The sequence below is a fragment of the Rhagoletis pomonella genome, unplaced genomic scaffold, assembly GCF_013731165.1.
Source record: "Rhagoletis pomonella isolate Grant_MI unplaced genomic scaffold, Rhpom_1.0 Rhpom_scaffold_00006, whole genome shotgun sequence".
Classification (NCBI taxonomy): domain Eukaryota; kingdom Metazoa; phylum Arthropoda; class Insecta; order Diptera; family Tephritidae; genus Rhagoletis; species Rhagoletis pomonella.
Genome location: NW_023458560.1, coordinates 33,412,269 through 33,423,479, shown reverse-complemented (window position 1 = coordinate 33,423,479; position 11,211 = coordinate 33,412,269). Strand labels below are relative to the sequence as shown.

Genomic DNA, 11,211 nt, shown 5'->3' with positions numbered 1-11,211 from the left:
AGGAAATTAATTAACTTCTATTTTTCTTTTTAACTTAATTTTTATATTAAAACAAATATATATATATGTAATTTAAATTTCCGAAAATTGCCTATAATTTTTTATTTAATTAATCAAAATATTTATTTCTATTTTCGTTTAAATTTTAGATATTTTTTTTTTCCTTTATTTAATTTTATGTCATTTTTTTCTTTTATTAATTAAGTTCTTTGTAATTTTTATATTTTAGTGTTTAAATAGAAACATATTTTTTTAATATAATTTAGTTTTTAAATAAGAAATTTTTTCTCATTTTGATAAAAATTTAAAAATAAAAAAATTTTTTTTATTTAATTCTCTATTAATTTTTAGCTTTTATTGTTTAAAAAAGAAATTGTTTTGATTGAATATAATTTTTAAGAATTTATTTATTTAATATATTTTTTAAATTTAATTTTATTGATTTTACATTTTTTCATATAATTGTAAGATATTGAATTCAATTTTTTTTTCTTGTTAAAATTAAATTTTTTTAGCTTTATTTTTTTTTAATTTACAGTTTTTATTTTTTTTAAAAAGAAAAACATAGATATATTTTGGTTTTTCGAAAGACTGTTGTTAGTTGAAATACAGTTGCCACAATTGCCCTGTTATTATTATTATTATTATTATTAGTACGTCGGGTATACTCGCGCTGCGACCTAAAAGATCTATTGTGCTGAACCCTGATTGTAGTCACTCCAACCTTAGGCTATTCAAGAAATTAAGCACATTGGAGGGTGCCGTGTTCCAAATCTTGGATGGAGAAGACAATCGTTCCCCAAGGTGCATGTCTGCTATTCATGATACGCGGGCAGTCACACAGAATGTGCTCCGAGGTTTCCTCCGCCAGCCCACAGAACCTGCAGTCCGTCTCTACAGAAAGCCCCATTTTGTTTAGATGGTACCTTAACTTGCAGTGTCCTGTCAGGTAGCCTGTAATAGTCCTAAGACCCTCCCGGCTGAGTTCACGGAGTCTTTCTGAGTTCCTCTTGGAAGGAGTTATGAATTTCTTTGATTGTCTCATTCCCTTTGACTTACGCCAGTGGGCACCAATCTGAGATTCCTCCCAACTCCTAAGTAGTTCTGCAGTGTATCCTATAGATGTACCACAGAAAGGCTCGGGACCATGCATTCGCGTTTGGGCCCCACGTTTTGCGAGATAGTCAGCCCTTTCGTTGCCTTCAAACCCTTCATGCCCAGGGACCCACCACAGTGTAACTCTATTATGGGCTCCTAGGCTATTCAGAAGAGTTTTACAACTGTCCACAAGCCTTGATGTCGTTTTAAATGAGTCTAAGGCCCTTAGTGCTGCCTGGCTATCCGACACAATATTTATTCTGGCCCCGTTTGTCCTTGTCCGAAGACATTCTCGAACACAGACTTCGATTGCGAAGATCTCCGCCTGGAATATGGTTGGGTATGAGCCCATTGGCAGACTTTTCTGGAACCTTGGTCCAAGCACGCCTGCCCCAGTACTCCCGTCTTCCATCTTTGATCCATCGGTATACCATACTTGGGACCCTTTGTCAATCATAGATATTATCGTTTTACAGCAGTCCCTTTCATGAATTCTGACCTTGTAGGGCTTATTAAAGGATAATTTCGGTAGCATGATATCTGTGAGCTTGATAGCGGGATCATCCAGAAAAGGCTTGAGAACCTCCAAGTGACCCCAAAGATCTCCACTCTTCATGCTGATTACATTGGGCAGCCGTATGGAGCTCCAGCAGGCCTCCTTTTCTATCAGAATAGATAGAGGAGGAATGCCTGTAATTATACCGAGGGCATCCGTTGGACAGGTGCGCATAGCTCCTGTGATGGCCACACAGATCAAGCGGTGTAGCTTGCTCAAGGTGGCACACGCACTTGCTTTCTTTGCTTTTGGCCACCAGGCCAGTACCGCATATGTGACAACAGGTTTCACGACCGTATTGAAAGACCAATACGTTAGTTTGGGTGATATTCCCCAAGTTTTACCATGGAGTCTCTGGCAGGCATAAAACGCCCTTGTAGCCTTGTTGGTAATGTTAAGGAGATGTGAGTTCCAATTGAGCCTTTTGTCCAGAGTTACCCCTAGATACTTCGCCTCTTCTGAGAACTCAATTTCTGTCCCTGCCAAAGTGGGTTTAGTCAAGTTGACTTTCCTTCTATTGGTAAATGGGACAACGGTGGACTTCTGCGGGTTTATTGACAATCCCTTTGAAGCACACCAGTCTTCCGTTAGACTGAGCGCAGCTTGCAATCTGGAACAAATTGTGTCCTCATGCCAGCCGATAACGTAGATGACTAGGTCATCTGCATATCCATATGCCTTGAATCCATTGCCATTTAGCTTTTCAAGAAGTTCGTCAACAACCAGTGTCCAAAGTAGGGGCGATAAGACTCCCCCTTGAGGACAGCCACGGGTGGCATTTACTGCTTGCCTGTTGTCTCCTAGTTCCGCTATTATGGTTCTGGACCTCAACATGCTTATGACCCAATCCGTTAGAAGGACAGGAATATCCTTTCGTATCATAGCTGTCGATATTGCTTCATAAGACGTATTGTCGAAAGCACCTGATATGTCCAGGAATGCACACAAAGCTATCTGTTTATACCGCAATGCCTTTTCAATGACTTGAGTTAGGCTATGTATTGCAGTAATAGTAGATTTGCCTGCCTGGTATGCGTGCTGACTCTGACACAGAGGCTTATTCATGAGAAAGTTATCCCTTATGTGAAAGTTTTTCTAGTGTCTTTACTAGAAAGGAACTGAGGCTAATTGGCCTATACGCCTTTGGGAGTTTTGCTGAGTTTTTCCCCACTTTGGGTATAAAGACCACTTTGACTTCACTCCATGTTGTTGGTATGTGAGCAAGTAAGAGACTTGCTCTCAGCAATCTGACTAGTGGCCCAGATATTAAGCCCAAGCTCTGCTGCAGCAGGCATGGGTAGATACCATCTGGACCAGGGGATTTATATGCACTAAAGGTTGAAATGGCCCACGATATCTTTTCCACACTGACGATTCTTCCTGCTAGGCCTCTAGTCCTCCTGTTTGCGCACACAGCGTTCGCCGTGTTTGTCGAAAGACATGTGCCTTGTGGAATACATCCCGGGAAGTGGGTTTCTAGCAGAAGCCTGCTGGTTTCTTCCGGGGTGCCAGTGTAGGTACCATCTGGTCTTTTCAAAGTGCATAGGACTTTCAGATGATCTAGTTTAAGGGCCTTCTGAAGGCGATGCACCTCTGGAAGAGAGGAAATACTTCCGCAGTGCTCACGCCACGTAGCCCTTTTAGACCTTCTGAACTCACAGTTGTAAGCGGTTAGGGCTGACTTGTAGGCGGTCCAGTCAGCTGTTGACTTTGCCCTATTGAAAAGTTTCCTGGCTCTTTTCCTTAGTTTTCCGAGAGAATCGCTCCACCAAGGGACATCCCTTTGAGACTTCTTGGTTCTCAGTGGGCAGCTCTCTTCAAAACCTTGTTTAAGAACATCTTGGAACTTTCTCGCCTCGTCCTCAAGTTCATAGACGGATGAAATTGGTGCCGTAGAACCATTCACTTCCCGCTCTATGTGGAGGCGAAAGAGTTCCCAGTTTGTTTTTCTGGGATTTTTGTAAACATGGTTTGTTACTCTTTGGGCTTCTATATCGAATCGAATATGCCGGTGGTCCGACATAGATACCTCATTTGAGACATGCCAGTTTGAAATAAAGGTGGACAAGCTAGTTGAGGAAATTGTCAAGTCTAGAACCTCCCCTCTTATAGCATTGACAAAGGTCGGCTCATTACCCCGGTTAAGAATAAATAAATTGTTCTTAGTGATAAATACAAGAAATGACTCACCTCTAGAATTGGTGTCCGAGCTACCCCAAACACAGTGATGGGCATTGGCGTCACAGCTCATTACTAGTTTCAGCTTTCTCCTTCTGCAGTACTCCTCTAGGGCTATTACTTCCCTTGTAGGCATCTCACAGCTGTCGCCTGGGAGGTAAGCTGAAGCGAGAACGACCTCTTGTTCTCCCATTTGAGTGGGCACTTTAGTCCATACAGCAGCTAAGTCCTGTTGTGTCAACTCTGAAATGGGAACAAAAGTCATGTTATTACGTAGTAATATGGCCGCTCTGGGCCTGCAGTGTGTGGTATCGTAAATTATCTTACCATCACAGTCGTTTAGGCCTTTAATAGCCCCCGCGAAAACCCACGGTTCTTGGATGAATGCGACATCCAAGAGTTCTGTTTTGAACCTCCTGCATAAGACGTCAGAGGCCGCCTTTGCATGATGGAGGTTCACTTGCAGGCACTTGATATGCCTAGGCCTATCGCTTGGGGGGTTTGCCATTTTTCGGCCTTGAAGCCCGCTTGGCCATCTTTTTTCCCCTATTGGTGGCCATCAGGGTCTTCTCCTCCATTGAAATCTCCCCTCGACCTTGTCTCCGATTCGCATTTAGCGGAGGACGGAAGGGATTTTGGACGAAAGGGGCCTTTGATTTCTCTGGGCTGGAAGGTACCCTCTTTTCCGTGCCAGGAGTGTCTTCTGAGCAGCAGGGCCGCTCTATGGACTCCTGGACAGGTGCTTTTTCCTTCTCCGCTGCCCCTGACTGCTCTGAAGGTAACCTTTGCAGTCCCTTGGGTACGTCCTTGGAACCGCAAGGTCCCTCTTTGAAGCATGCACTTTGTGCAGTGGAGGAGGAACTGGCTATAGCAGGCTGTGTACCCTTCGGGTGTGACGACTCAGTCGTCTTCCCTTTTTTATGGATGCGCACCCTGCCATATCCATAATTGACTAGGTATCCCAGCCAGTCGAGTGTCTCCGCTGAGTGCGGGTCAACCGCTAGAGTGAGCTGAGTGGTGGGTCCCTTCTGTACCATGTTGAGCACCCTCCAGCTACCTACCCGCAGCCCTTCGTTCTGACCCTCGACAAGGCCAAGGATACTGTCCACTGGAGTGGTTGATGGCTCCGGAAAGTACCCAACGTATACACTGGGTTTGGGCACGTCAGTGGCATTCATTGCCACAATTTCCGCGCCCTTCCAAGGCTTCAGGGTTTGGGATACCTTGCGCAGCCATTCCAGCGTTTCAGCGTCTCCGCAGCCAATGGACATCCATCCCGGACGGAAGGTGCAACCGCTAAACTTGGGCTTCACAGGGCCCTTTCGCTGCCGCCTCACCTCCTCCAGGATGGCCGTCTGAATGGCCTGTAGTTGGTCTAAGGACCAAAGTGCCTTAGGGTACCCTTTGGGGAGTAACCCTAACTTAACCCCATTACCAATGTCCGCCTGACAGGTCGGCGCCTTTGTGACATCGGCAAAAGTTGCCTTAACACTAGGTTCCTTTGGTCCCATATGGGCCCTTTTGTCAGCTGGACCTGGTTTCCGTTTGGGAGAGTTCTCCACCGGGGAAGATGTGAGGTTGACCGATCGGTTCCTCTTAAGCTTTGTGCCAGCCAGCAAAGCCAGTTCGGCTTTTCCTTTTGCCATCGGAATAATGGCTAGCCGTTTGGCCTCGCTTTCGCTGACACCTCTGGAGAGGTAGAATTTGTAGCGCTTTTTACCTGCTCCAGAGAGTTTTCTTTTAGGAGTACTAGCTTCCTCCTGCTGTGACGATAAGAGCGCCTCCTCCTCGTCTGTGGGTATTTGGATGTCGTTGCCATTTGAAACAGAGTCCATTTTGGCAGTATCGACATCCATGGCCACCGGGTTGCTGAGAAGGCCGTTTGGATCAAAGTCCATTTCGTCCATTACAGCGTCCCGAGAGGGTTGAGCGCCTTGGCCGTTTGGATTTGCACCCAGTTCGTCCGCCGCAATCGCCATTTGTTCAGCAATCCCGTTGGGCATCGCGTGCACCTCTGAGACTGCTGACTGTTGCCCACTGTTAGAGGGCACAGAGCTTTTATTGTTTTTTTTATTAATTTGTTTTACTTCCATAGAATCCCACGAGTAAGGGGGAAGAGAGAGGTCATCCGAGGCAGAGCCCCGGTACCCCCGAAAGACTAAATAAAACCAGACGGCGCCACGTGACTGGAGTACACCGTAAAAAGACACACTAACGTAGTGCCATTCAGTCCGCAGGTACGGTCCGATTAACACCTGGACTTACGGATTTTATCGAGTTGTTCTCTCTAGATCCGCCATATTCAGTAAAAAGCAGGGGCACCTCTCGCAGGGTGTGACTCTTCGCCACGTATGGTCGGTCTTGAGCCATCGACAGCCCCTGATCCAGAGCACTGCATCACGTGTGATAACAGCACCAAGAACCTTGACCCCCCAATTGCCCTGTTACTCCAGTATTTTTTGAAAGGGAGCTAGTGAAAGTTTCAGGGTTTTACGTTGCACAACATATTTTAATAATTTTCGAATAAACAAATTTGTTTGATATCAGTTTCGACCGATTTTTTCAAGACGTTTATTGATATGCAATTTAAGTGATAAATAAATTTGAGTTTTTTGAGTGAAAGAAACGATTTTTTTATATTTTTTTTTTTAACCTGAGGTGTGGAATCGCACATACTTGCTTACTATATAGTAATTGTGCGTTTTAAATACCTTTTCATATAAGCCATTTATTCTGATATAAGTAATTCGTTGCCTAGCAACATAACTATACACAAAACACTGTAATTCCACTAACTTTTTTCATTTCTCACTAATTTCTTACACTCTTTCTTTTATTATTATTTTCTTCCTCCTTTTTCTCTTACAAAACTATGGCTTCAACTTAAACTTCCTACAACTACTTTTCGCATACTTTGCGGGTGCTGCTGTTGGTTGCTGTTGCTGCTCCAGATGAGTTTGTGGTGGAGACCGTCGTTAGTTCCAGCGAGTTTATGGTCGATGATACGAGCGCCAGAAATTTTAATGATAAAACTTTCGGTTCATCGGTTGTGTTAAAGAGCCCCATTGAATTGCATAATGCTTACTTTGGTGCGGGCGTGTTGGCGGCAGCCGTATTCATTGTTGCCGTTGTGGTAAGTACATACTGCAGTATAAACGTACTTAGTCTATTCTAGACTGTCATCGGCATCGTTATTTTCTCACTCTCAGGACATTAAGTATGCCTGAAATCTCTTTACGACTGGCAGTTGTGTGTGCGTATGCGTGCGTGTGTGTGTGTTAGCGCCTTTTTGGCTCATTTAAACTAAAATTATGTGATCTTAGCACATTCCGGCAAATCATTACCAGCACCATCATCAACATACTTTCTACTTATAATTTGCTTGCATGACCATGCACGAATATTGCCATCTACATTTCTTCTTTCCACATTTTATTGCTTTCCTAGATGATTTAAGTTGGTTTTTTTTTGTAAGTGGTTTTAGGAAATTGTGCCTGCCCTAGGAAGAAGGCGGACTAAACTGTTATCAGACGTGGTCAAACTTTTGCGATCGAAATTTTCATTTACTTAAATAAAATAGTGATTTCTTCTCATCTAAAGTTCAAGAGATAAAACGGACACTATATTGCCAGGGAGTTGCAAAAATATGGATGGAAAAAATCAAGTTTTATGCGAATCGATACTTCTTACAATTTTTTAATATTCGTGAATTTAGGATGTTTCGCCATCACAGCGCCATATAGCGGGGAAAGAAATATGCGTATAACGTTTTATCTCCTTTAAATTAGCAAAATCCAATAACTAATAAAGATTACTCGCTACACGATGGAGATAAATTAGGATTTCTGGACATGCAGTTGTGGTTTTTCGACTCTTATAGATACGTACTCTTACGTCCGCACACTCTGCCAATGTGGCCAGCCTATTGTCGAGATCAATCCGTGATTGTTCTAGCAGAAATATAGGGAGCTTTAAATACGCCACATTGGGGTACATATTACGTAAAACACCGTCTAAGAAGAATCTTTAGAAAGCATGGTATGAGAGTTGCTAATTTATTGAGAACCTATGCAAACATTGCAGGTACTATGTTTTGCGGGCAAGCACCTAAAATTTCCGACCTCTTAATAGGTAAAGTAGATGTCCTTTTAAGAGCAAAGGCAGAATTGAAGCTTTCGAAGAGTCTGCAATCTTGTAAATCTGTCTTTTTTATTAAAAAGGAGTGACAGCCAGAAAATTTACTGAAAGTAGGAGGAATGCTCACTCATTTTCGTTATCTGTAAAGGTATAATGTTTTTGTCTTAATCGCTTACTTGGCTTCTACAAATAGTTCCTTTCACCTTTCTAATATTCTTAATATAATCGGAAAACAGAAAAGACTGGCGTGTTGGCCCAAGTCGGTGGCCGCTTACAAATTTAAACTTAAAGAAAAAGAAGAATCGTAGTGTTTGTCTTATTTTTATTGAAACTTGGGAATCACTTGAATTTGCATACATACATATTTTTGTTCATTCACACGAGTATGTATATTAGGGTGGTTCGCAAAATATAAATATCAAAATTTTGTATGGGTCACCCCTTTTGTTTTGTTTTACCTACAAAACATAGACATCCTCGAAATTTTCAAATTTTTAAACAAATTTTTAAGGGTTAAATTATTCATTTGAAATCTGATAAATTTGACATTTTATTTAAACCAATTGATTTAAATTCATAAACTCGCTGAGTTATAGCTGGTAAAAGTCAAAACTATTTTAAATTTTTGGGAGTTAAATAATCAATATTTTCAAACCCAGGTTTCCTTCCTGTGAACATTTTTTTCTTAATTTAAAAATTTCCGTGTTATTTAATAATAGATATGCATCTGGTGAGGAATCCGTTTAGTTCAACGAACCGTTATGTGTTGCGAGCTTTTTTAATAATTTATTACATTCGCTTATTACAAATTTGAAATGAAAACTAAAAACGGAAAATTGAATATAAGGTTTGAACTTTGGAAATGACGAATTTCGTATTAAATAAAAAAAATCTTAATAAGTCATGGAGGGCTGGGTAAAATTTCTCGGGCTGAAAATATGGATGATCAACCGCTTTCCAAACACCGTGCATAATTATAATTGCTGTTTTTATTATTTCATTATTTAATTTTAAATTCATTTTAAATATGCTCCCTTTATTGAAATGAATAATTTATTTTGCTAAGCAAAAATATTTTATTACTCAACTGCAAGAAAGTAACTCAATTGAAAAAAATCAAATATAATATAGAATTTAAGATTAGTGAGTCTTAAAACCCAGTAGGAAAATTTCCTTGTTGAAAAGAAACTGACAGCTTATTTGTTAGCTGTCAAAAATTTAATTTAACATAATATTCACAATCAGCGTGATCAAAACATAATAAGTGAAATTTCAAAAACGAGTTTTTTAGTTTTAGAGAAAATTACATTAATTTGACAGTGACATTTAAAACCAGATTTTCTTATTTACAGAAACATTTATTGTCCAACTGACAGCCGTGAACTGCCAAATTTTTGTCTAAAAACCTAAACAGTCATATTTTAAGAAAGATTTTCTTATTTAGAAAAAAATTGACAGTTTATTTGACGGCTGTCAACTTTCAATGTGTTAATTTGACATGCAATCATCTTGTCTAAATACACGAGCATTTGAATTTTCACATAAGTTTTCTTATTTTTAGAGGAATTTCCAGTCCAATTGACAGCTGTCAATTGTAAAAGTGACTAACTTCCCCAGAAACCTCATAAGTGGGATTTTAGAAAAATTTTCTTGTTTTAAGGCTAGCATGTCTAAAAACAAAATAAGTGATATTTTTAAAAGTAATTTCTTATTTTAAGAGAAATTTACAGGCCAGTTGACAGCAGTCAAGGTTCTAATTTGACATAAAATGCGTGACTCGCATGTCTAAAAACCTAATAATATGCATTTTCAAAACTTTTTGAGAAATTGATTCTTGATTTCACAGCTGTAAACTGCCGAAATATAAATTTTTTGTCATATTCGCATTTAGCATGGCAATAGTACTATGATAGTAAAGTGTTATGAAGGTCTTAGCAGTCCTTCTAATTTTTTGCGTAAAAACTGGCCTCTCCGACCACTGTGCGCAGCATGATGTTGATATTTTTAAGTGCTAGCCTAAGTTTTGTATAGTTTTACAATGGCATGCGCATTAATTTTACTTATTTTTATTTACTAAAAAATTTTTAAATTTTAAAGCGAATCTCATCTGAGATATTTACCTGGCATTTAATTAATTTTCATCCCCCCAGCCCGCCTCGACATGCTCATTTATCTTCATTTTCTAATTTACTACCAACGTGCCATTTTCTTTCACATATTTCTCACCTACCCCTCTCTCTCTCTCTCTCTCTCTCTCTCTCTGTTTGTCTCCTCCATATAGGTCGCCATCTGTCACTGCAAGACATACCGTAAATTCTCAACACGTTCTTCCACATTCTTTCCCATTCTGGGCTTCGGCCGACGCAACAAATCCCAAAGCAAACTCAACAAACACTGGCTAAGCGGCAAGGGACTGGGCGGCGGCGGCGGCGGTGCTGGCAATGGTGGCGGTTCATTGCGCTCATCCGGCTCCACGACATCGTTGACGCGCGGACACCTGCCCTCAGCGCACCACGGTGGTGGTGGCGGTAGCGGCGTAGGCGGCGGTGGAGGTCATCAGTCACATCAACGACAACAGCAGCTGCAGCAGCAACAGCTGGGCGGCCAAATGCACGAGCGACCGTTTCAACGGCATTTAGCGATGAATTTGGAGAATGACATGTATTATACAGTTGATTTTAGCGAAAATTCACAACACTCACCGTTAATACAGTGAGGCAGAGATAAACGTGCCACAGTGTTGGCGTCAACGGCCGTCAACAGTGTTGCCGCTGCTGCTGCTGCTGTGGGCAGAGTTGTGGTGCGAGCGCTGGTGGGTGTTGTTGGCAATAAGGGGCGAGCTAGAGCTATTATAGGTGATGTACGTGTTGGTGGTGTGCGTGTTGATGGGCGAAGAGTGGACGATGCGGCAGCGATGGCGTTGTCGACGACGACAACGACAACGACGGCGAAGGCGACGGCAAGAATTAGTGCTGAACGCACCAGTGGTGGTGCCAAAAGCAGTAATTATACGAAAAACAGCAGCAACAACAAAAACACGCACACTACTAGTTGGTTAGTTAAATTTACGAAACGTTCTTATTAATGGCCAATCGCTGGTAATGATCGTCCTGGTTAATGGCGATGATTATGTGAACGCTGCTGATAATAATCACAAAATAATTATAATTATAATTGAAAATAGTATATACTTAGTAAAATTGCACAGCCAATACGATTATTTAAGCATTGCTGAGGCCTGC

The 11,211-nt window shown here is 41.3% G+C and overlaps 1 protein-coding gene across 1 annotated transcript; it reads left to right on the top strand.

Moving 5' to 3' along the window:
• Window positions 1-6,631: 6,631 nt before the first annotated feature.
• LOC118740597 lies at window positions 6,632-11,005 on the top strand. Its single transcript, XM_036472198.1, has 2 exons — window positions 6,632-6,965; window positions 10,251-11,005. Exons 1-2 carry the CDS (start codon window positions 6,825-6,827, stop codon window positions 10,683-10,685), a joined length of 576 nt encoding a protein of 191 aa, XP_036328091.1. The 5' UTR covers window positions 6,632-6,824; the 3' UTR covers window positions 10,686-11,005.
• The last annotated feature ends 206 nt before the right edge of the window (window positions 11,006-11,211 follow it).